We start from the raw sequence: 26,058 nt of genomic DNA on the forward strand, positions 1-26,058 counted from the left end.
TTCAGCAAGCCAGTTCAGCTCTGGATACTGGCTTCCCGCAGATGGAGAATGCTGAGATGAGACTTCTTGCTATGCAAAATAAAGTAGTCTAATATGAACAGGATATGCAAATTCAAAATTACTAAGGTCATGAGAGTAATACATAAAACTGGAGGTTCAAAAACTTGAGATGCAAGTATACACAGATTAATAAATCTGTATTATCTCTAGAAGCAGCCTTTTGCAGGGTCTTGCCATGGGTTCTTGTTTTTTACCTTATAATGGCAATGCAAAAGGGCCTTAATGTCAAGTTAAGCACCTTGTGATCCTTGTAGTTTTAGGTCAGTAGATGTGACTGTTGTGCCAGATGTGACATTTTCTTCCTGTGTATTTTCTGGTGATAAGGTGTCTGCATGTAGATGTATATGGGAGCAGTCTGTATTGTCCCACAGCAACTTAAAACCCAGGGGCTAGGCTTTCTGTTCTGCAATGGCAGTGGCATGGGACTTCAGATAATAATAAATACAGCTCTTAGCCACAGTGTCATCTTTTAACACGTTAAGGTGCAAGTACAGAACAGAGTAAGTGAAAATAGATTCAGTAACACTAAATATGGTTTTTAAATTTGTAGAATCCAGGTTTTGACTTATACAAACACATAATTCATGCCTGGAAGACATGCAGTTGAATTCAGAGATGTCCTGCCAATTGCCTGTAGAAATTCCTTTTTAGTCCACTGTAGACTTTTGGTTTTCAGTTCAGAATTCAGAGTTTCAGACTGTATCTTAAAAAAAAGAGCAATAACACAGGGGGAGAAAAAATACTCCATAAATGAACATGAGTGGTAAATTTGCCATCACAATGAATGGCTTGCTTTCCAGTGATTCAGATTGATGTGGTGATATGTGTACCTACAATACAATAGTATCCCTTCCTATTGATTTTTGTACATTGTGACTATATAACCACCCAAATACAGAATCACAGAATCAGAGAATGTCTAGGTTTGGAAAGGACCTTAAAGATCGTCCAGCTCCAACCCCCCTGGGCAGGGACACCTCCCACCAGACCAGGTTGCTCAAGGCCCCATCTGACCTGGTCTTGAACACTGCCAGGGAGAGGGCATCCACAGCCTCCCTGAGCAACCTATTCCAGTGTCCACCATCCTCAAATTAAGGAATTTTTCCCTAATATCTAACCTAAATCTCTTCTTCATTTTTTAAACAATTACCCCTTGTCCTCTCACTACACACCTGTGTAAAAACCCCTACCCCAGCTTGCTTGTAGGCCACCTTCAGATATTGGAAAGTTCCTATAAAGTCACATCAGAGTCTCCTCTTCTCCAGGCTGATATTTGCTAATACTGAAAGAACGTTTTCAGAGAAGGCATTGCAAGTGCTCATGAGTACCATGTTTTTATCATATTTAAGTATTTTGTAATTAGGGGATACAAAGTCAACTTCTGTAAAAACATACGGTTTGGGTCTTATTAGTTTTTCTATATTGAAATTTGCTTTACTTGATTCAAAAGTGTGGAAGCTGATGGTTTACTTCAGTAGAGCTGACCTTGCTGAAATGAAAGATGCATCAGGTTGCACATCCGTGGCGAAACATACAGCTGCACATGCACAAATCCTGCTACAGCCTGAACAGCTCTCTGTGAACCTATCCTCCCCCATAGCAAAGAGGAAAGAAGGTGGATTGCTTTCAGGTCTCTGGTGTGAGTTCAAATGGGAGAGACTGAAGAGGCACAGCAAGAAGCAGCATTCTGCAAAATGTCTTGTGGTGGTGACTTGCAGCTGAAATGATTAAAATGCTCAACTCCCTCTGGCCTTCATTTAGCACATTACCTTCATCAATCAGGTTTGTACATTTCTGAAAGAGGCTGATTTTATGTGTGATGGGAGCAGAGAGAGTGATTGCCCTTAGAGGGGAGGAAAGACGGAACTTCAATCACTCTTGTTGTCCATCTGTCACAAAAGTGACTCCTGAAGTTAAAGAGCTGCTAAAGTGCTCACCCATGCTGAAAGCAGCTTCAGACCAGCCTTTCAGACCAGGAGGCTGCCTATCAGGGCAGGCTCCCTTCTCTAGTCTCAGCTAGCAACAGTTTCAGTGAGAATCTTAAACTGGCCTTCAAAATGGGAACATACATTTGCCTCAGATGAGAGCAAAACTCTAGAACAGCATTTTGAACATATTTCACTAAGTTTTGAACATGTGTCATGAAAATGAGCCTGCAAGCCTCTTCTCAGCCTCTTTTCAGGTACTACTTTATTCTATTGTCAGCAGTGAAATGGATGGTGCCTCTAATTTGTTTGGAGACAGATCAGCATTGTCAATAATTCCTATGTAAAGCGTGGCAACAGATGGTGCAGGTGATCTAAAAGTTGAAAAAAAAATACCCAGCAAACCAACAAACCAAACCACAAAAAAAAGGATGAAGCCCTGGCTCTATTTAAACACAGAATTTTACCATCATCTTCAAGGGATCCACATTTTCACCTGTGTACTGTCATCGAGAATACCAAATCACAATAAAGAAAATGCAACACAGAAGAAATAAAGCAGTATGTTATAAAACTAGTTATTACCTTCAATGGCAAAGGGTTTCCCCACAGTTAAAAGCTTGCAGTCAGCATCTATGGATACTTCATAATCTAGGAGTGCTTTATCCATGATGAAGGCATCGAGTTTCTCTGGATCATGCCTGTATTCAACATCAAAGTCAAACAGAATCACTTCACAGTCTAAAACTCTGTGGTGCTAACTGAACATTAATCTATGTAGTTCTCTGGAAGATTAGTGAATCAAAATAGATAAGGGACTGCTATTTTAAATGGAAAAACAATTTCTATTTTGAAGAAAGGAAATGTGCATGCAATACAGACTTTGTGAGTCTAGAAGTTGACAGCAGGGGCAGGACTTATTTTGCTCCTGTGAAGTACTACTGATTTGAAAGACAGAAAATACTAAAATATGTTAGACATCAACTCAATTGAAAAGTAACATAAAAGTAGATCAAAGCTATATTACAGAAAGAACAAATGCTAAAATACTAGTGCTGTGTTGGTCTCTCACTAGGGCAAAAATGCAGAAGGGTAACTCATACAAAGATGCTTTTCCTCCTTTCTCCTGGAATATGAGGTAAATCAATTTTCTTCACCTAACTGAGCTTTTCTCTAAATTAAGTCTTCATGAACACAAAAGACTGAAATCTAGCATAATTTATGAATAGCATGCTTTCATAAAATGATGACATATAAGAATATTTGCAGTGCCTGTTCTCATCTGATCCAGGGACTACACCCTCCCCTTTTGCCACTTGAAAAGTCTGCATGTTCTCCTGATGTGAAGTTACATTATTTCATTGATTTTGATGGATTGATTCCAATTTAACCCAAAGAAACTGCCATGTATCTTAATTATAATTAGGATAGGTCTGGGAAAAAATATGTAAACAGGAAACAACTTCTTGTGAAAATTCTCAGGCCATCTGTTACGAAGCTTCTATATGTACAATGAATTAATTATTTCAGGCTTATTATCATCACTCCTGTTTCCTGGCACTGTGAGTTGATTATATGACCCCAGATTGTTTGGCACAAACGTCTCTGAAGCAGCAATGCTGTAATTCCCTAAAGCAAGAAGATTTGGTGTTTATTACTTTTTACCAGTCTAATGCTTCTTTTATTCATTTTAATGATAAATGCTTCAAGATTTCTCTCTGAGAACCTTATCTCCTTGCAGCATGCTGAAGGTGCTGAGGAACCTCATTCACAACTTTTGTTTGTACTGTGATATTTTTTCTGAATGTTTCTCACTGCCTGCTGAAGGGTTCCCAAAACTCAAGAATCTACCACAATTTGTACACTCCCTGTGCTTGATGGCAGTCTGTGCAAAGCACTATTTCCCCTGGAAATGCTCCAGATGGTGCTCCCCACTCCCCAATGCTTTCTTTTCTATCTCACACTCCGTTCCATGTCTGTTTTGTGGGATGCCTGACACTGGAAGTGGGAAACCCATCACCATCTCACTGGCCAAGGAACCAGATCTGTTGTTGCATGCAGAGGCTCACTTCAGATATGCAACTCCATCGGTGGTGGCAGGCACGTTGTACCGGCGCATGTACTCGTGCATCTCTGGGAAGCTTTGTCTCACGTAATCCTCTGCGCTGCTTTCTCGCACAGTTCCGAACCGAAACCCTTGGGATGGGTGGTGGAGCTGAGGAGATGAAATTACAGATTAGCAGAGCTGTTTGCCTCCTTCATATCTGGTACCTCAGCCTCATGTGTGAACGCTCTGCCAGGAATCCCTTCCTCTGCCCTTCACAGGCATTCACAGCCCTTCCTCTGATGTTTTCCTGCACTCAGCTTTCCACATCAAAGAAATACTTTATAAAGACTTACCAGAGGACTAATTAGCCTGTTTGTTCACCCTTGAGACAAGCTGAACTCCCTGACCTATGTCTTTGTTTTATTTGTCTTTAAAACAATCAAGGTTTCAAGCAGTGTCATGAAGTCTTCAGGCTTGCTAGGATCCACTTTCTGGGGCTCTGGGTAGCCAGTCTAGCTTTGTTTTGGCAGAATGTATTTTTCTGACTCCCTTAGGACAGATGACATAAAGTCTTCTGCAGAAGAGTACATACACCACCATTTCATGTCTAGATGCCTAGACATTTTAAGACGGACCACTGCTCTCTTTGTGGGCACTGACCACAGCCAAACTAAGGACTGAAGTGTTAAGGACACCAAAAAGTCTCCCCTGGCAGCAAGGAGAAGGAATGCCCTTCAGAACAGCTCAAACTGTTAAGCTTGATTACCAGTCTATACAAATACAATTTTTGCAGCTGTGTGTTCTTTTCTTAACACAAAGTTAGCTTCACCTTCTGTGTTAACCCCCTGAATAGTCTGGATGTTCACAAGTTCCACAGACCTCTGTTTCTAAAGTACATGGTTTTTCTTTGGAGCCTTTAGTGACTCCTGGGGAAATTCTTTGTTTGCAACAGAGGTGTCAGGCAGGTGCTCTAGCATGCCAAGCAACTTCCTTGAGATGGCTGAGTGTTGCCAAGACTATGATAATTAGAGGGACTTCATCAGTGTACCAGCCTCTAAAAGACCAAGCTTTCAGAGCAGAGGAAGCCAAATAAAGCTAAGGCTGAAGTAGTCTTTCTCTGTTTGCTTCCCAGGAAGCTCATGGTCTTCACAGCAGCTTGCCAAGATGATCTCACTATGGCCATGCTCTAGTTTGTGAAAACCATGTAAAGAGGGCATTCTGATTGTCCATCTGTCTCTCTGCATTATTATCTACATAACACAGAGTGTAGGACAATGCAAAGCCATACAAAAGACCTCTTCTCTTCAATGATCCCATAGATTAAAGAACACTCTTAGATTTTTTATGAATAACAGGAGTAAGTAGTAAACACACACTCATCTAGTTCAGTATGAAAAGGCACAGAAAAAAGGTATTTTTAATGTGGGTTTTTTTTTTTTTTATGTCCTGGAAATGATGAATAAACTGTATTCCTGGTAATTTTTATCTGAAAGGTGGGCAAGTGCTTTCCACATTGTGCTCTGCTGATGTGGTCTCTATTGAAACCCAGGAATGAGACCTTGTCCTGGGTTGGGCCAGGATAAAGGTGATTTTCTGTCTTGTACTTTTGCTTTTAGCTCAGTCTCTTTAAGTAGTTGCACTTGCTGAAATTAACGGCAAGTTTCTCAGACAGTGTGTGCTTCTAGAACTGATAACACTTGATGCTTATAGTTACTGCTAGAGACTGGTGTGCAGAGCCAAGGACACTGCTCAGCTCTGAGGAAAACTTTTACCCTCCAGAAGGAATAAAGAGGTCCCACCTGCAGCCCTCCTTTGGGGAGGAACAGACAAGATAGATGCCAGAATTGACCAAACAAAGTATTCCATCCCATACACCTCATACTCAGTATAAATTTGAGGGATCACGAGGGCCGGACCATGATTTCCTGATTTCCTGCTTCCCTTCCTTCACCCAGCATCCTGGAAGGATCCTGTCCGTTCATCTGCCTGTGGTCCTGATCCGTGCCAGCCCAAATCTGTGTGTTCCTGCCTCCGGCTCCTGACTGCTGCCGACTCCAGGAGTCCAGCCTGGACTTTTCCAGGGCTGCCCTGCAGCCTCGGTGGTGACGTGAGAGTTACTGGGGAAAAGGGGGGAGGAATGTGGTTTCCATTTTCCTGTATATTTGTATATATTTAGTAACTTTTCCTATTTATCATTACTGTTTCATTAAAGTTGTGTAGTTTAGTTTCCAACCCATAAGTCTCTCTCCCTTATTCTCTCTCCTTTCTTTATCAAGGAGGAGAGGGAGATTAATAGAGAGCGTCTGTCACTCGGTTTAATTGCCGGGCCAGTGTTAAACTGTGACAGAACTATGGGTAAATGCAAGATTGTGGGCATGGAAGGTGTCTTAACATGTTTTTTGAGGCATTCTGGTCTGGATGATCATGGACAAATAATCCCTGGACATAATCCATGGACAAATTCATCCAGAGCTGGCCACAGTACATGCTGTGCCAGAAGGACTGTGGGTGCAAAGCAAAATGTTCTTGACTGGATGTGTGGAAGCAGCATTGAAGTGCCAGAACTCATCAGTAACAGAGAGTGCTGCTGTGACAATATGTCATGATGACTTCCATCACAATGCTCTCAACCCAAATCTAAGTCTAGTCTTGAGACATCGAAGATGACTTTATTAAATAATGAGTTGGAGTGGGCTCCAGGCACTCCATATCCTAAGGAACTAGTTGCCACAGTCAGTGCTATATTTTGGGGTTTTATTTCCTGGCAGTTTCAGTGAAGAGACCAAAAACCCACTGAGTCTCAGCATTTGACAACAGTGCCACCTTCCAAGACAGCTTAGGTGTTTTTTATATTTGTGTCCCACCTAGTGATGCCAATTGCATGACAACAACTGAGCTGCAGGTAAAGACTTCTTGATGCCTGACTTCACTGGAAGGGGTGCTGCACTCAGGCTGTCACCAATGCCTACACCTAGATAAATAGTTTATCCTCTGTGAGGAGCATGGTACAAAAAAAGAGAATTAACTGCACCTCCATGCAATTTTCTGTCCCCCAGGCTTTACTGAGGGCTTCTGATGTTTTGTTTTGTGTTGGCACACTGTCAAATTTCACCACCAATGATGACATCACTGGAATATATATCAGATAAAAAGTCCATCTGGCTTAATATCCTGTCTTTAGCAACACCATATGTCTGGTGGGAAGTTTTGGAAAGACTCTGTAGGGAAGTTACATAGTGATTCCTTGCATCCTACACTCTTCCTGTCTCTGGTAACCTATGCTTCTATGCTTTTTCTTACCTGTAATTATGTGTCTGCAACTTTGCATTTGCTGACTCTTGGCTCCTTTTAAGAAGGCTAAATCTTAACAGTGTTCTCATCCTCTATATATTCAGGACTTCTGTTTTCTTCTTTATACTTTCTACTGCTTATCCACATGAGGAAAAACGTTTGCTTGAAGCTGTATGAATAGTGGATGAACAATGCAAAATGCTGCCAGAAGTGGATAATGGACTACTTGCACTACTGTTACTGCTAATCTACTAAGAGTAACAATTAGAAGAATCAGGAATGGCTTATGTTATTTTTCACTGGTGATTTATTTGGAGAAGACAGTTACTTGTGGGTTTTTTTCAGTAAGGACAAACACAAACACTGTCTTACTGAGAATCACAGAAAGTTAGGGGTTGGAAGGGACCTCAAAAAATCATTGATTCCAGTGCCCCAGCCAGAACAGGGTCACCTACAGGAGGTCATGTATCATAGAAAGTTAGGGGCTTGAATGGACCCCAAAAGATCATGTAGTCCAAAGAGGGAAGAAATAGATGTGGAAATTATAGGCATTTCTAGAATCTAGAGACTACACTTTGTTTTTTTCCATTCAAAGCTCAGTCAGTGTGAAAGGAGGATAACTATAACAAAGCAGGTAGGGTTACTAGGAAGTGCTGACACTTGTACTCATGGAGTACCTGGAGAGTTCCTGGTGATTTAAGTATGATTAAAAATAAATAAATGCAACAGCTTCAGATCCAACTCCAGACATGAGCTTAGATAACTTTACAAGGTCCCTCCAAAATCAGACATCTGCAGCTGTAAGAAATCAAAAGAATAATGTTTATTCTGACCTAGTGAGGGGCTTTCGGGGGACAATGAAGTCCTAGCTTGACAATTTATTGAACAAGATATAAAGATATTTATGGAACAGATGTTATATCCTTCTTCATTCATCTTCTTCGCTTCATGGCCTCCCTCTTCAAGCCATGGTAGTCGTGGAATTAATTCATTTTTAAAAGAGGGTCACTGCTAATGAATCTAAGTGCTCCTCAGCCATCAGGCTCACTCTGTCCTCCCAGGCAGCCTCTCCCATGCAGTGCATGGGGGCTGCACACTGATGCCTGTTTGGGACTCAGTGTTCAGCTAGGAACCAGCCCTTTGAAAGTTATCTGGCACAGTCACCACAGCTCCACAGAGAGCTGCATACAGCACTGGCTGAGCTGCCAAGCAGGAGAAGGAGTGGAGTGCCAACAGCCTAGAAACCTAACACTGTGCATGAACATATATGTTCTGAGGAGGGAGTTTTTATAAGGACATATAGCAACAGGACAAGGGGTAATGTCTTTAAACTGGAAGAAGGCAGACTGAGATTACACAGTATGAGGAAATTCTTTAGTGTGAGAGTGGTGAGACACCAGCACAGGTTGTCCAGAGAAGCTGTGGATTCCCCATACCTGAAAGTGTTCAGGGCCAGACTGGATGGGGCTTGGAGCAATCTGGCCTAGTTGGAGGTATTCCTGCCCATGGAGGTGGGCTGGAACTGCATGATTTTAAGGTCCCTTCCAACCCAAGCTGTTCTGAGATTCCGTGGAGTACAATTGAGTAGTAAGAAGCCAATGTTTTTCAGTGGTTAAAAAACTATTCAGTTTTGTAGGTTGCCCAAAAAGGGGAAACCTTTTCTCAGCTAATGACATAATTTTTGCAGCTCAAATACTGGAGATTAGCGATTTTGAGTTTCATATCTGAAGCACTGGTGTATATCATGAATGGCCATACCACTTACATACATCCTGGATTTTTGGAACTTCCTCGTCAGTCTGCTGTGAGGAAGCTGTGGCACATGAAGTTCTGAGACACATGGTGACCTCCCATTTGGATCTGTGCTGCTTCATGGGGCAAACATCCTCACAGAGAGGGGTGTAGTTTCAGAGGGGCTGAGCACTTTCCTCCTGGATCAGTATTCTGACTTCTCAGGTTCAAGATTGTGAAATGCCAAGAGCAAAGGATCTTGAAGCCCAGGTCAGGAACAGGTGGTTCAAGCCATCTTCTGTGAAGACAGAGCTCTTGGAAGAGGGGGCAACTAAATGCTGCTGCAAAGTGCAGAATGAAGGTGTAGGAGAAAGGATAAGGAATATTGGAAGGGAGTACAGATTCTGGAATTGGGGTACCAATGCTGTCCCTGTGACCTCCAAAGACAGTAACTACTGTAGGATGCATGCGCTGTGTTGATGTGTCCAAGAACAAGTCTCACTGTTAAAGAAGACAAACCATGAGTAACAAAACAAACAAGGAGTGATTTTTTTTTTACTACTGTGTAAGAAAAAAAGGGGTAACGTGAATGCCTCCATGTGCTGAGAGAGTGGAATGGTTATTGGGTCACTTGAGCACTGAGACATCCATGGACATGCAGTCTTCCAGGAAAGTGAAGAGCTGTACAGTACATCCACATTTTCTGACAGTGCTAGGGAAAACTTTGGGACTTCTCAGAGTTTTCTGTTCCTTGTATACTGTTATGCTACTAGACGAATGATGTTGTGTTGCTTACTGCCAAAAGAAAATACTGCAGCTACCAGTTCCCTTTGCTTAGCACCTTAATTCTATATCATCTTGGTTTCTGTCCCCTGCTGATAAAATATCTGCAGAGTGGGAAGTGGAGAACTTGTTTTATTTGGGAAGATGTTGAGAAGAACTGTATATATGCATACATCTATGGTCAATTATGCATGAAAATACCAATGTTATAAAACTACAAGAGCAAAACCAGGAAAATACAAATATTGAATGTCAGGGATTTTGCATTACTTGACACATTCCAGTTTATGTAATCAAATGTGACTGCATTCAGTGCCATCAGCTAGGCTAAGAACACCTTGACTCAGACTTGAAAAGACTCAAGCATGGAAATTTCCTCTGCAGGTTGGGATTTAAAACTGAAAGTGCATGAGATGGCTGCCAGCAGTTATCCTTGACATACTCCAAAGCTGGGATGTTGAGTTTTGAGGTCTTTCTAGAAGGTTCTGGCTTCTGTGACCTTTCAGTGCTACAAGGGTACAAGATTTGTCACAATGACTTTTTTTCCTCTTGGTATCCTGGTATTTTGGTCTACTATCCTTCTGAGGTTTGCATCACACTTGGTTGTCACGTAACTTTGCAGTATGTAGGAAATGCAGGTGTTCAGCATGTAAATACAGAGAAAGGATGGTCTCAGCTCCAAAAAAATACAGTCCATACTATATTGCTTTCTGATCCTGTAGGGATAGCGCTTGCTGGGAGCTGTGAATAGGCAAGGAAGGTCTAAACAGAGCGACTTTTGAGAAGGGAAATTATGGCAATTTGCTATAAGCAGTGAACTCATAAGTGACTGAAATCTAGGAAATGCTTTGCCAGTACTTAATCAATGGGGTGTACTAACTGACTTAATGAAGCTGATTCAAGACAATACTGTGCATCTGGACAGCTGGCTGAAGGCAAAATGCTTCAGGAACTCAGTTTCTAATCAGCATCTAAAATCACTGAAATGATTTAATCATCCATTCAGTTAGCCTCTCTTTTCAAAAATTCAACTCCATGAATTATTGTTTGAGGGAAATAAAAAAAGGGCAACCCAGTGTAAAGTGGACTGCCAAGAACTGCATCCTGCAGTGACAGATGGAGAGTTAACATGGATCCAGCTTTTGACAGCACATACAATGATGCTTTTTAATTTTAATAGCATACAGAAAGGGGCAACATGGCTTAAAACCCTGTCCTAACTTTTCCAACAACTGTTGAGGAGAAATTATTATGAAAAGGTTTCTATATGTAGCTTTGCCCCATGGTACTGCTTTTTATCTGGTATAACAACTGTCATGTTCGATGGGCATCTGGTGTATCAGCAGAATTGCTGTTAGTACCAGCAAAACCTCTGCTGGAGAACTGCTGGAGAGTCTTAAAGAATATGTTCAGTTTTGGCTCCTAATAACTGGAGAGGGGTAGCATTAAGTGGCCTCCTCTGGCGTGAGGAACTGACATGCTTTTAGAGATTTGCTGTTTTGCAGTAAGTCTTCTGTCTTCTGTGTATGAAGCTATAGCATTTTAACTTACTTTATGCAACCAGTACATTTATGTGGTTGTCTAGTTACTACTTGATTTCTCACAACCCACTGATAAAAGAAATGTAATTGCTTATGCTAAGCAAAATTTCAGGAGAAAAAGAACAAAACAAATAAAATTTAAAACCCCCAAACACTCAACCCAAGTAACGCAGAACACTGTTAATGGGATTTTTCCTACTTTACTGCAAGATTTTGAAAACTAAGCAGTGATTATTTCTGTGGTGCAGAGGAAGATGAAAGAAAAAAAATTCATATTGAAGCACATGAATTTCAAATTTTTGCAGATGAAAATTCACAGCTGAACTTCTGGAAGTGAAGACTTTGTTCAGACCACTGTTCCATGTGTTCAGGCTTGGGAAGTGGAGATATCCCTGCTGCCTCCAGGAGATGGTGTATGCAGAATACATTTTAAAACCCACTTTCCCTTCTCAGCTGCAGAAAGTGTCAGTGGAGCTGGTTGTTGGCATGCCAAGATAATGTCAGATTTTGTTAAAATCCTGTCACTTTGAATCCAGCACAGCTAGGCCATTATTTGGCACAAATCTTAACAGCTGCATTGAAGTCAGTAAGCAGTTTCAATCTAGAAACAAATGCATAATCCAATACTGGCAGTTTATTTTCCTGCATTGCAGCAACAGCAGATACAAAAATAAATTATGACTTAGGTCTCAATTTAAAACTATTAAGATCACCTTTTGATGCTTCTCATGTGAGTGCTAATAATTAATTATAAGATCTGCTCTGCTCCTCTGTGTGCTGCAGAAGCTGCATGGCTAAGGGATGACACTGGGGACTGTAGTCTACGGTAGGAAAGTTAATTGCTGAAAATTGCCTTACTGATTGAGTTACTGGGCAGTGCCTTAGTACCAGAAGCACCATGAGAACAGAACTATGGGGAATATGAATGTAATGCTGTCTTTATAAGAGTTTCTTAATAGCACTTAAATAGTTTTCTGGACAGAGGGATCTTTGAGCTGGAATTTATTCCAGGAGAGCTGAGATCTGTAAAGTATTAAGTGTAAATTTCTGTAGAAAAACTGGATACTGTAGAAAAAAAAAAGAGGATGTAGTTGTCATCAGGCAACAGAACACCTTTTCCAGCTGCAAAAGCACAAAGCAACCATAAAAGCGCTCCAGACTGAATAATTTCCTCTACTATGTTTTCTGTTTCCTACATGTAAAATAGGCCTAATGCTTCTCCAAAGCAGGTGAAATAAAATTAGAAGCAAGGGAAGGACAGCTGTTTGGTTGATGATATGCTCAAACTACCAAAGAGACATGGACAGTTTCTATTTAAATAACTCCTCTTGTCCTTTCATCCCAAACCTCAGGGCTTCAGATGAAAAGCTACCTCAGTTCTTTACAATCAATGGAGCACTGGAGGGGGAAACCTCATGTGACAGTAGCTTAAAACTGTCAGGACCCTTCTCATCTTCAAAACAATCATCCATCAAAGAATTTCTTATAAATTTCTCCTGCTGTTTCTGGTTGATTAGGCCAACTCTGTCCATTTATACAGCAACTGTCCCTCTGGTACCAAAGATGAACACAGTTCTCTGTGGTGACCCTGTCTAAACTTGTAGGGCCAGGCTAGTTTCTACTTTCCAAGAAAGGAAGAGACAGTGGTTTTGTGTTGCAAATGGCTCACCAGTTACTAGATGAACAGGCTCCCAACTGTAGATCATGGAACTACCAACCATTACAGCCCTGATTTCTTAAATATGTTACTGGCTACTAACTTTTGGTTCAACAACATCAAATGAAGGTAAATCAGGAGTCCTTTCTTACTGAAAGGTCCAACATGAGAACTAAATGTTATTATTTTATTACGTGTTGAGCACGAAGCATAAAATAAAAATGATGGGCTCATTTGGATGCCTTGACCTTGTGCACAGTGAAATAGAGACAGTTCTTGAAATTACCTGGTGTTCAGTCAATTCTTATTGTACTCAATGAAAACTACTTTTTTTCTAGAGGGCTTAACACTTTGGCATCCCTGAAACTCAGGGAATCATTGTGGGAGCTGTCTGAGGACTTCTGTCACTAGGAAGGTAAGCCAGGCTATTATCCAGATCTCAGTTTATAGGTCACAATGGCTGTGACTTTTGTGAACAATAATAAATATCCTCAATGCTACTAAGTCAGCTGTATAATGAAGACAGGCTGAGGAAGTTGGGGCTGCTCAACCTAGAGAAGAGGAGGCTCTGAGATGATCTTATAGCAGCCTTCCAATACCTGAAAGGAACCTGCATGAAAGTTGGGGTAGGGCTTTTTACATGTGTGTGTAGTGAAAGGACAAAGGGAAATGTTTAAAACTCGATCAGGGGAGATTCAGGTTTAGACATCAGGAAGAAATTCTTTCCTGTGAAGGTGGTGAGACACTGGCAGAAGTTGCCCAAGGTCTTTCTCAACCTTATCCATTCTATGATTCTATGATTCTGTGATCTTCCATTTCCCAGACAAGAAGATCAACCTTATATATCTTCTCTGTTCTCTGCTCATTTTGCTAGTTACTTCAGTAACATTTTCTCCTGATATTTCTCTTCTTACATCATCTATTGCAAAGGTGTTAGCCCCATCTACGATGCAGCTGCTATTTCTGGTGGTGGGGCTCATTTTTTTTTAATGACATGAATATAGGTATACTGCATCTTAAGGTTAAGAAACTGGCAGGAATACAGATGGAAAAATGCTAAAACCTACAGATTCATTCTGGTGCTGAAAGAACCCTCATGACCTATATCACATGAAATGAAGACAGCAGGACTTTTTTTTCCTTCTACCTTTACCCATACATTCTTTGAATCACACCATTAGCATGATGAGGTGAAGATAGCAGGTTGTGTCTGAGACAGTAGGTGACAGTACAAGGCATTCTACGTAGGTTAATACCTGTGGCAGTAAGGGTTAGTATGTAAAGATGACAAAAAGATAATTTTTAGCATGAAGGCATAATATTGCAGGTCTTGTTGGGGAAGGAAACTTGAAGAACACTGCAGTGCATTGTGTAATAAACTGGGTGTCAGAATGATAAAAATCCAAACTGGACAGAGTCAAGCATTCACCACCATAAAACTGCATGGAGAAGCTAAAGAAGACAAGATTTCACCTCTATAAATTGCAGGTGTCTTCCATTCCTGTATGAGGTTGCTCTGCTATGCCTGTTCTTTGTTCTGACTAGTTTCATACTTTATTTCTCCTTTGAGATTTTTTTCACTATAGTCTATGTGACACCTAAAGACCTCTTGAGCTCAAATCCTTCACTGACTCATTAGTACTCAGAAGAGCACCATGTATTAATTAGCAGGCTGTGATGCTGTGACTCATGACCTTCCTGTGTCCAATGACCTACTGAACAGAAGTGAATGCTCTATAGACCTTGCAGCCAACTTTTAATTGTAAAAAGAAAAGAATTCTGCAGTCCAGATTCTAAATGACATGGGAGCAACATGATTTCTGTTAACTCCACTGAGTTTGTTGCTTGCTTTTTAGCTACTCAATTTAATGCACTGAATGCATGTTTAAATTCATGGTATTTCATTATATATTTAATACACAGCAGTGCAAGTGGTACTTCGTACACTGATACATCTTAGTTTGCTGCAGTGAAAGGCCATGGGTGTCTTTAACAACATTTTTTTCAGTGTAGTTCTTTTTTTTTGGTGGGGAAGAAAATCTATCAATAAACACACAACAGTTACAGCCTCACTTTAAAGCTTGCTGGACTTGGGGTAAGGTATCATTAAATGTAGGGATATTTGAATCATGCCTCCAATGAGGAAAAAAGGCCTATAAAGTGACTGGAGCTTTCCTTTTCTCTGGTTTGGTATTGCTAAAGTTCATCTGCAGTTACTTGCCAATTGGTATTTCTGGACTGTTTTAATACATGAAACAGGGAACTTTTAACTGCTATAATAACTGCCAGAGGCCTCTAAATTAACTGAGATTTTCATAAATCAGAAATGAAAACTTGCACCCTCGCATTTTATATTTTAAATCTAGAAACAAAAATCTGGGTGATAGCGCATATTGAATTCCTCTAACAAAATCTCAGAAGTGTCTTGTCTGGCTTGTGCAAACTACTCAGTTTTGTAATAAGAAAGATGGACAGTTCATAAGAACAAGTGTTCAGACAATGGACAGAAAGAGAAGCAGAAATTCCTGAGGACTAAGCCCAAAGCACACCAAAGCTGTTTAAAGAACTTTCTGGATGGGGCTTGTCAGAGTGATTTCAGGTGCCTACAGTGTGTTCCTTGGGGCATCTCAGTGTTTGTGAGACATTAGTGCTGGCCATCACATATGATGGGGAGAAGTGGGCACTTCTGGAGAATGGTTTTGGTGACCTCATTCTAAAGTGTCTTCAAGAGCAGCCCAGTGTGTCTATCTCTCCCTGCTAACTTTTAAAGCATATTAGACTGAGTAAATCATACCTGATGTCTCCACTGCAGATATGTAAAGTTAGGTGAGATAACACAACACAATTGCTAGCAATGGGACTCAAAGTTGTAGCCATTTCTGTTAAATGAATCTCAACAGGTTCGATATTGCCTGTCAAAATACAACGTGGAAAAGAACTTTGTCATTGTCAAAGTTTTTAAGTGCTCAAAAAAACCCCAAATGTAGATTTAGTAAATTACTAGGCAGAGCTACTCAAGTGCATTCTAAAGATGGCAAAGCTGACAGTTGTCACAGAAGTGACAGTGGTCTGCTTGCACATGAAAGGTTCATTATTGTTTCAAGAACAACACTATAAGCAGAAAGAAAAGCCAGGCATTGGACCACCTTATGGAAAATCTGTCAAGCTCCTCAGCTTTTGCTGTTGTATGCTTTCTTGTTGGCATGTCAGAAATATTTCTTATGTCCTCTGGGCTTCCACAGTTATTTTGCCTCAGATATTCTGAACTACTTGATGTGCTCCTGAGTTTATGGTGCATCTCTTATGGTACATCTGCTCTTGCACTAGAGCCTGAGAGCAAAGTCCTGCTTCAAGTGCCCTTGCCACAAAAAGAAAACTACTCCCTGGGGCAATCTTGTAATACAAGACCTTATTTTTGAATTTGTTAACGAAGAGTGATACTGGAACCTTATCTGCAGGCTTGCTGGCCAAAGGAAGACACTGACATTGCCACGTACTTAAAGGTAACTTCTTTTCCCTGTCTGTGTCACTGAAACCTAGATTACTCACACATAGGTAGTAATGCTTTATGGCAACCATACTGGAAATGGAAACATGAAATATCTGGATTTGTCACATGACTGGCTAAATGAGACAACAGCCATCAAGACACATGTTTCTGATGCAGAATCATAGTGAATTCTACCTTTTTGTACCCAGAGCCCTTTGCTTGCCCCTCTCTGCTCAGCCTGTGCCCACAAGGCTGTGTGCTGAGCTTGCTGCTGTAGATCTGTAATACAATCACAACCTCTCAATCAGGGAAGCTGACAGTGGCCAGCTGTCCTAGACTTACCTGCCAACACCTACCTACCTGTGTGCTCCTCTAGCACCGGCTCTGCTTTATGGAATTTTTTTCCCCAAAAGCTGTGTTTGCTAGTTTCCCATGGCAAGAGATGATGATTAAAAATGTGTAAGATTAGAAAATGAGGGGGAGAGGGAAGCTGTGGCCCCAAATTTCTCACTGACTTAGAAGAGTTATAATTTAAGGTGGCAGGACACTGATGTAGCACTTCTGCAACTGATTGTGTTGCAGCTCCTACAGTAAATAAGTCATCTGAATGTGATTCAGTAAAGGGAGCAGCCAACTTTGATGGATACTTCCTATGTTTGGCTTTAGTGATCCACCTTTGTTAAGATTCTTACACTGAAAACAAAAAAAAAGTTTCCAAAATTCAAGGATTATTCCAGGAACTTAATTCTCCTGCCTCCTGTTGCTTGCCTTCTGCTCTGGTTTGTCTTGCCTTACTCACGTATTACTGGCCACTACTTTCAGCAGTATGATGGTTATTTCTGTATTTCCTTAGTTTTACAACCTTAGTGCATTCAAAGTTCCAACTAAGATATCTCTAATTCTGTATTTGACTTTACCTTGTGTTTAGTGGTTTTACTGCAGCTTGTTTTCTTTTGATTTCAGCAACATAGGACTGTTCTTCCTTTGCTGGCCTGCTAAAACACTGTACTGCTTGGTAAATTAAACATCACTGTTGTAACGTTTTTTTTCTAGAAAGGCAGATGCTATTTATTAATCCTATATCTAAACTTGTATTTTTTTTTAAAACCAGAAGGGAGAGGACCGATACTACTGACAATACTGATTTTTGATAGCAGGTTTCTAATCCTGAAAAAAACCTGCTCCACATTATTATTTTTCCCAACTTGCCTTCCTTCCTGACTGTATGCTGTCTCAGACAGGATTTGCTGTTTGTGGCTGTCAGCCTGAAAAAACTGTCTGTCTTACATTACCCCAAGAAGGTTGCTCCTCTATTTTGGGCTTTGTTTTTTTAAAGACATTTCAAAAGCACAGTACAAGGGCATATGTATCCTGAGAGAAGTAGCAGAATGTTTACATGTCTATTAAATGAAAAAGAATATTTCTGTATCCTGCTTCCTTCTTTTGCAGTTTTCACCACTGAAAAGGAGGACATAAGCAGATCTGGGACAAAAAACCAAACAACCATAAGATCTTTAAATCACATTAAAAAATGCTTTATGTAACTAAATTAAAAGTGATGCACACACCTCTGCAGCTGCTGTGCCCCAAATTTTCCTGAGCCTAAGCTTTACGTTTTAGAGAGAATTTTGAATGGGCACATCTCAGGTTAAGGAAAGGTTAAACCAGTACATTTCCTATTATAACTAGTCTTACAGATTAAGATTTTGAAGACAAAGGCATGAATGAAATGTTCTAAATAATCTGGTAGTCTGGTAACAGCAGGCAATCCTGCTTTTCCATAAAATCTACCACATTGGGAATAAGCTAACTACTCAGGTGCTTAGATCTAGTCCATGAAGCAGCAAAGTGCTCGCAGTAAAGGCCAGTAATGCCACCAGTATAATGGGATCACTGAGGTTATTCACCATGAGTCATTGGTGTCTCTAAGGGACAGGACTAAGACCCGTGTTTGCAACACAGCTTACGCTTCAGTACTCTGCACGCAGGTTCATAACCCCACAGCCAAGCTTTGCAGTGCAGCTTTGAAAGAATGTAATTTTCTTGTAACTGCAGAAATTCCCCAATACCTGTCTTAAGGACTCTACGGGCAGTCACAATAATGAGGCATAAAAATAGGATGTAATCTGATGCTATTTGATTTTTTAGATCAGGTGGTGACCATGCAAAGAGTTGAGTAGTAACATGATTTCAAGCCAATACTACAGCTCATACAAAAATAATTGTAAAAGAGACATGCCCGGAGCTGGGAAAAATAAGACAAAAGCTGTCATTTGCTTATTCAGAATGCTCTGAATAAAATATTACATGATTCCTGAACAGTTGCAGCTCAAATTGATGAAGTTATTGTTGCAGTAGTTATGACATTTTTTTCTGGGAGGGGAAGAGCAGGCTATTAGTAGCAATTTAGCGATTTGTTTTAACTCATAAATCAATTTTAGAATACCTCAGGCCAATCATATAACTATTAGCCGTTGTTTAAATTAGTTTTGGTAGAAACAATATAGACAACATTGGAGGAAGTGAGTCAGAGATCTACTCACGAAGTCGAAACTGTATGGTCATTATCCTGAATGCAAGGTTTTATGAACATAACAGATGGTGCATGGCCTTGATGTCTTGAGGGACATATGTAGCCTTTATTTACTTCATTTACTAAAGTAAAGTAAGTGGTCAGTCCTTAAGTTCTTAAAATTACTTATTCCAGTTGTGCAATGTTGTATCAATTGACTTATTTGAGACAAATTAATAGTGTATGGTTTAAAAGCTATGTACCATCAGTTTGGGTAGAGTATAAAACCGTGGACAATACAACCATGTCCTTACTGGGGAAAGTGCCAAACAAAACGTGGAAATTTGCTCTTGCTACCTTTGCTCCCCTACACTGGCTGTCAGGCAAAGAGGATGAGGGTGCCTGGCACCTGCAGCAACGTATTCTCTCTACAAATCATTCTGCATGACAATTTTCACGATTGTTACTGAGTGGCAAATAAAATCAGAATAGTCTTCTGAAGATGACAAGACTTACACTCCAAAGATACCTTCATCTCCTGGGAGTGGGAGAGAGAGTGGGTGGAGGCAGCCCTGCTGCTACATTTTTTTCTTGCCTTACCAAAAACTACTGGGAAGTCTGAGCTATTTGCAAACAGGTTGTCTGCAACATAATTCACCTCCTCCCCTGTAAAGTGAGTTCCACCGTTTTCATGCAAAAGGTAGGATTTTTCAAAAGATTTCAGTTCTGCTCCACCAGATTTAGCATTTGTGAGGAATTCTGCCAATAGTGCCTTTTTAAACACTGTTCTGGCCTGCAAAATATTTGCAAAGTCCTACCCAGAACATCAGTGGTTTTGTCTGCATGCTGTGTGGTTGTTTTGTCTGATGAGATCTCAGGATGACCCAAATCATCCAATTAAAAAAACAACTACAACCAGAGGGGCTTCAACACTGAAATCTAGCCCTTAATCTGCATGTGAAAGCCATTTTATTTCTCTGCAGTGGGCAACACCAAAATCTTTCGCCTTCCTCTTCACCCACAATCTTTGAATTCCTTCCTTCACTTCTGTGGATGTTTAAAGATCCTCTCACTGAACTCTCCTCCTGAAGTGCTGTCAGATGGTGACTAATTGTAGTGCAACTGCTGTTCGGCACACAGATGGCTTTCTGATTTTAGCAGAAACCACAAATTATGCAGCAGTGAATTTTGACTCGGAAGCAGGAAAGGCTGAGTTAATAACAGACACGCTTTACCTTTGGGTCGTGTATTCCAGAAAGCTCTTCATAGATCTTCTCTCCTACCATGACAGCAGCGAGATTGGCTGTGTATGTGGACAAACAAAACAGACAGAAAATGGCCCAGAGATTCATTAAAAACCTTCCAGTCCAGCACTTGGGGGGTTTGATGGCAGCTGTTCTTCCAAACAAGATTGAATAACAGACGTTCAGGGCAGAAGAGAAAGAGAAGACTTTGTTCCTATTCCTTCCCTTGGGGGTCAATCCAAAAGGACTTTTCCACTCATATAAAGTGAGGAATATAGCTGTGATGTGCAGAGACACGAATATCCCCAGCCACATAGTCCAGTGAAGTGGCCACATAAAGGCTCCAATAGGAGCCGCTGTGTCTCTGGTCCTCACCAGGATGCCCAAGCTGGTTGAAAAGAAAGGGCTTGTGAAATCAATTACTTGGCTTCGGGCAGTGTTAATGCTAAATGATGTCACTGCCATGTGAGCTGTGCCAGCCAGAAGGTCTCCCACCAGCCCTGTCCAGTGGCCATTCTTCCAGGCTCCATATTTCCCATCACCAACAATGTACAAGTCAAAATCAAAATTCATATCCTCAGCTAGCTTCTCCAGCAGATCAATGCAGTAGCCATAGCAGCACTTCTTCAGCTCAATGGGAATGGTGTCATTCCCTCCTTGAAGGGTTTCAAACAGATTATCCAGCATGGCTGAATCGTTGGTCAAAGGATCTAGGCACAGCTGCCCTGCTGGGCAAAGACCTTCATCATCTACATCTCTTGTAAAGACAAATGGGTGCTCAATGAGAGTAACCACTCTGAGGTGCAGCCGGGTAGGGTGTTGCATGTGATTTTTATGTCTCTGGGCCTGTTCTGGCCATATCCCATAGTCCATGACTATCTTTCCTTCTTGCCAGCTCCCCAGACGAGTCCACATTGGGTTCCCAAGAGGGTCGTGCTGCAGATTCCAGATGAAGAAGTTGTTCTCTGAGCTGACAATGGAGGAGCCTTTGACCTTAATATGGCCACTGAGACCATCAAAAGTTGTGTTGGCTATAAACCTGGTGGAGGGAGAGAGCAGAGTAACAGAAGCAGACAACTGAAGTCATCATGCTAAAGCACCATACATGTAGACACCATACATTTATATTTAAGAGAATAGACTGGGGATGTTGTTGAACACTTGGATCATTAATAGGTTTCCTTTGGCATGATGAACAAGCCACTGGATATATGACTGAAGTACTTGGGAATCCTCTGCTACATATCTTAGCCAATGCAGATAACAACTTTTCAACAAAGATATTATTTTTACTTACTAGAAAAAATGAGAGAACAACATTTTCTCAGTTACCTTTGCCTCATAAACTAATAAAACATAGGTTAATTCTAAGCTGAACCTGCCTTATCTGTAGTTAGTTGCCTGAATAAAAACATGTATGAAAATGAAGAGTGGAAATTATGTATGGAATGTCCTTCCAAGAAAAATTCTTTCATCTCAGTAAGATCTAACATATATGAGAGGCTACTGAAGTTCTGTCAACATCTTTCAAATACTCTGAATTCAAGCAGTCTGGATTCTAAAATTCAAATTTGGCATTGTTAAATCACTGTTAGCCATTCCAGGATGATGACAAGGACTCAGTGAAAGATGGCTGCCCTAGGTTAGTCACTTTCAATTCTTACAAAAAACCCAACCAAACAAAAAACCAAAACAAACTCAATACAAGTTTCTCAAAATATCTGCAAAAGCAATGTTCTTAACAGTGCCATTTTGATATTGTAGCATATCTCATGAAGTATGCCAGTTTTGCACTGAACATTCTGCATTGATATTTCTGTACTTTTACTATTCCAGATACTCACAATAAAGACAACTATTTCCTTTGTATTAGGTGGCAATGTTTGCAACTAGCTCTTCTCCCTGTACGTTGCATTCAGCTTCTGCTACGTCCTTTTCAAAGAGGCTAAAATGACATGGATAAAGGAGCAGGCAATTGAAAAGGAAATAATTTTAGAAGAATTTTTTTTTTCCTCTTCCTTTTCTTGTAAGCATTATGACTGCATTAATTGCTCTCCGTTAACAGTAGAGCTTTTAGACATTTTTCATGGACCCCACTAAGACTGTACTGTCTTAGTATCATGATTCCATTCAAATACTGAGTTAAATTTGTATTATCATGATGTAAGGTAAAATCAGGCACATGTTTTTCAATAAGAGGCATTCAGAAGACAGACTTTTTAGCTGTCATAGTAGAATGTAACACTTTCACATTAGTTCTGGGAATTTCATGAAAGCAAGTATTGGAGGAAGTATAAAGTCTATAGATGTCATTCCAGCCTCAACAGGCAAAACATAAACATTAAGTAGTGTTAACTGTTTATCAATATTGAGAGCAGACAAAAATTAAACTTAAATTTATTTGAAAAGGATACATGCTCAGCAAGTATGCATGCATGCATACTTCTGCCCTATCTCTACCCTTTGTTTTGATGACTTGTGATGGTATTTTACACAATTTCATCAGTTAAAACTCTGGACTGTGTAAACATCCTATCAGTTTTTGTTCTCATCAAAGGGTAAATTTATGAAACCATAGTTTTAAGTGTGGCTGTTTATGTGACAGCGTTCTCTGAGGTGGCTTCAAAATTCTTCCCATGGAGTGTACTTTGAGCAGGTTGAGCTTGGAGAAAGATGATGCAGCCAGTACTGTCAAAAGCTATTGATGTTAACCTGGGCCTGAAAACTGTGTCTACAAATCCAGATAGGTGTTTATAAATAGGACAGACACATAACGTGGTTCTTATTTTTTAAAATCCTTTACCATTTAGCCAAGTGTTAGCAAAATGATACCACATCTTTATGAATCAATCAGTGGTGTCTGCCACTACACTAGTCCTTTCTGTCTACTCTGTGTCATATTTGATGGTGTACTTGCATGTTTGTGTATGTAAACACTATCAAGACAAAGTTTATAGGAGAAGGCAATCTTAAGTACTAAAGAAAGATTTATGTGCCCAGAAACTTTTCCGGTTTTTATCTGTTCTCCTGAACCTTTGTAAAAAATTGTACAGTTTACTTCTTAAAAGCCTTGCTGAGTTTATCTGTTGAAACCATCGCTATGACAGTAACAGTAAAATCATCACTGCATGTGTACATGGGTCTGTATGTAAAATTTTGAAAGAATTGTCTGTGTGGAAAATAGTGTTAAGTTCACAAAAAAAAGTGTTAAGTTAAAAAAAAAAAAAGTTCACAAAATGGCAAAATTCAGGGAGATAAGCTCTCAGATGGAGCAGCTAACAAAGTTCCAGTGAATGGGCTCCCCATTGCTACTACAGCACCACTTGGATACCACAGTGCTGCAGACTAGGTGCTCAGGGAGTAGATAAAGCTATGGAATAATGCATTAGGTTTATTTTTCTGTAGGTAGAATGAGAACAGTAGAATTTACGCATGGTGTTCTCTGACTTTTGCTGCAGAAGTAAGTGTGCCCATGAGGGTGAACTGAGCCCTCTGTACCTGTCGTGTAGTTGATTTGCATTAGGAGAGGTTACCAGAGAGATTTAGTAACACTTAAATGTATGACTTCACTGCCTTATTGCATTAGTGGCTTACTTTTGCAGCTGATTTGCATGTTCTATATTTCTGGTAGTGACAGGGCATTAATCAAAATAAATGAGGGAAGCCATGTGGGAGATACATTTTAATAACATTTGGGGTTGTATGAGTGGCTGTGGTGGCTAATCATTTGTGTATGCTGCTTGCAGCATTAGTGCTGGAATTCACATAAAAAAATCCTTTTATTCAGTATGTTTAGGAAATAGGTAAGAGAACGTAACTACATTAGTCAGGCCAGCAATCTTTAGTGTAAATCTCTGGGAATTACAAGTACTGGGTATAGCACAGATAGACTAGTAATTTCTAAACAATGTATTTTTAGTGGGGCTACTTCTGGATTTGTATCAAAAGATGATATGTACAAATTTCAGAGTGTGAAGATCCTCAAGCCTGAGAGCTGAATGAATCTCCTTTATGCTATCTCAATGAATGTGAACTGATGATCACACTGATAAGCTGTGATAGTGCTATAAAAATCTCACTAGAAATAATTTCACTTGACCAATGACTCCAAAGTGTGTCATTTTAGGGACGGCTTTTTACCCAGGTACGTAGTGAGAGGACAAAGGAAAATGGTTTAAAACTTGACGAGGGGAGATTCAGGTTTAGACATCAGGAAGAAATTCTTTCCTGTGAGTGCAGTGAGACACTGGCAGAGGTTGCCCAAGGAAGCTGTGGCTGCCCCCTCCCTGTCAGTGTTCAAGGCCTGGTTGGATGGGGCTTTGAGCAACCTGGTCTGGTGGGAGGTGGCCTCTGCAGTGGTCAGGGTCCATCTTCTTTGTTTCTTTTCCATGGAAGCATACTAGAAGGGCTACACATCTGCCTTTTACTCTCTGATTGCTTTGGTAGCACAAATATTCTTACTGTGTTTCATATTCTCTCAGGTATCTCAGAGAATTTAACACTAGCCCTGACTTTTTCCTCTTACATGCATAAACATAAGTACAAAATACTTTCAGAGCACAGTCTTTAACCCAGGGTACATGACCTCTACTTATGTGGAACAATTTCTTCTTCTACTGCTGGCTTAATATCCCTCTGTGGTTTAATGTGTCATTATTTGTTCAGAAGAAATGAAGCAGAAGGAAATACTGAAGCAGATGTGTGTACAAGGGAGGGTTAAACTGCATGATAGCTAAGCCACTGGGAACAGTGGGGAGGGAAATGGTTTTTATTTTATATCACAACTATTAGCTACAAAAAATGAAAAAAACAAAAAACCCAAAAAACTTACTTTGACAAATACTGCCCCGAAGTGATATCCCTTTCATCCGTGTCCATGCAATTCATTGTACTTGGAATAAGAGCTAGTTCAGGTTGAATCATGGTGGCTGCTGCTACAGCTCTTGCTACCAGCTCCATTGCATCCTGTACATAATGCTCAAAGACTGACTCTGTTGTCTTGCCGTGAGCAATGAGACCAAGTGGCAAACCTTCTGTCATCAGTTCTTCCACATTCCGTGAATCCCCAATAATCCAGTGAAGTTCTGGAGGCATCACAGCAAACTGGGTGGTTATTTCAAAAATCCTCCGTGTTTTTTCCATATCACATCCAAACATCACCATAGTAGATGCTGTGTCTTTGATGCTCTCCAGGTAAAACTGTAAGTAGTTCAGAAGATCGCTGGTTGCAGTGAGGTTTGCTGTGATGTTTATAATGGAGCCCAGGTGGAACTTGGAGCTCTGTTGTGTGAGGAAGAGAAAATCTGTGATGTTCCACTCCTCCTGGCATAGCATCAGGCTGAAATTATACCAGTTGTTCATTGCAAGGATCGAGAAAGTAATGTCAGCATCAGAACTCAGTGAGTTTTCTAAACTCATCTGCAGGTGAAGTGGATTCTGTAGTTAAAAAGATTAAATACAACTGGTCAGAAATATGCTGGACACAATATTAATGAATTTGATTAATTTTTATTCATTCATTTAGTTCAAAGTATTCACCTGAAAGCCACGAGAACTGTGTGAGAAACTGGGGAACTTAAAACTACCAAGCTTAAAGGGATTCATGGACTTCCTCAGCTAGAGGTTGAGTCCACTTCCATGGTCACTAATAAGTCTGTTCACAAAAATCTTTCAATGCATTTGTACTTTTGTATTTTTTGCCATTTTCAGGCAAAGACTTCTCTGCTCTCCTAAGAGGAGTATGAGAAGGTATGGCCTTAACTGTTCAGGTTCAACCC

The 26,058-nt window shown here is 40.4% G+C and overlaps 1 protein-coding gene across 1 annotated transcript in view; it reads right to left on the minus strand.

Moving 5' to 3' along the window:
• GRIN3A (glutamate ionotropic receptor NMDA type subunit 3A) overlaps positions 1-26,058 on the minus strand; it is a 70,959-nt gene that overhangs the window by 13,129 nt on the left and 31,772 nt on the right. The window contains exons 2-5 of the mRNA XM_030467352.1: positions 25,113-25,717; positions 20,273-21,320; positions 4,055-4,200; positions 2,571-2,686 (exon numbers count right to left, since the gene is read on the minus strand). Of these exons, the coding sequence (XP_030323212.1) occupies positions 2,571-2,686; positions 4,055-4,200; positions 20,273-21,320; positions 25,113-25,717 (1,915 nt within the window). The remainder of the gene's footprint in view (positions 1-2,570; positions 2,687-4,054; positions 4,201-20,272; positions 21,321-25,112; positions 25,718-26,058) is intronic.

The sequence above is a fragment of the Calypte anna genome, chromosome Z (assembly GCF_003957555.1).
Source record: "Calypte anna isolate BGI_N300 chromosome Z, bCalAnn1_v1.p, whole genome shotgun sequence".
Classification (NCBI taxonomy): Eukaryota; Metazoa; Chordata; class Aves; order Apodiformes; family Trochilidae; genus Calypte; species Calypte anna.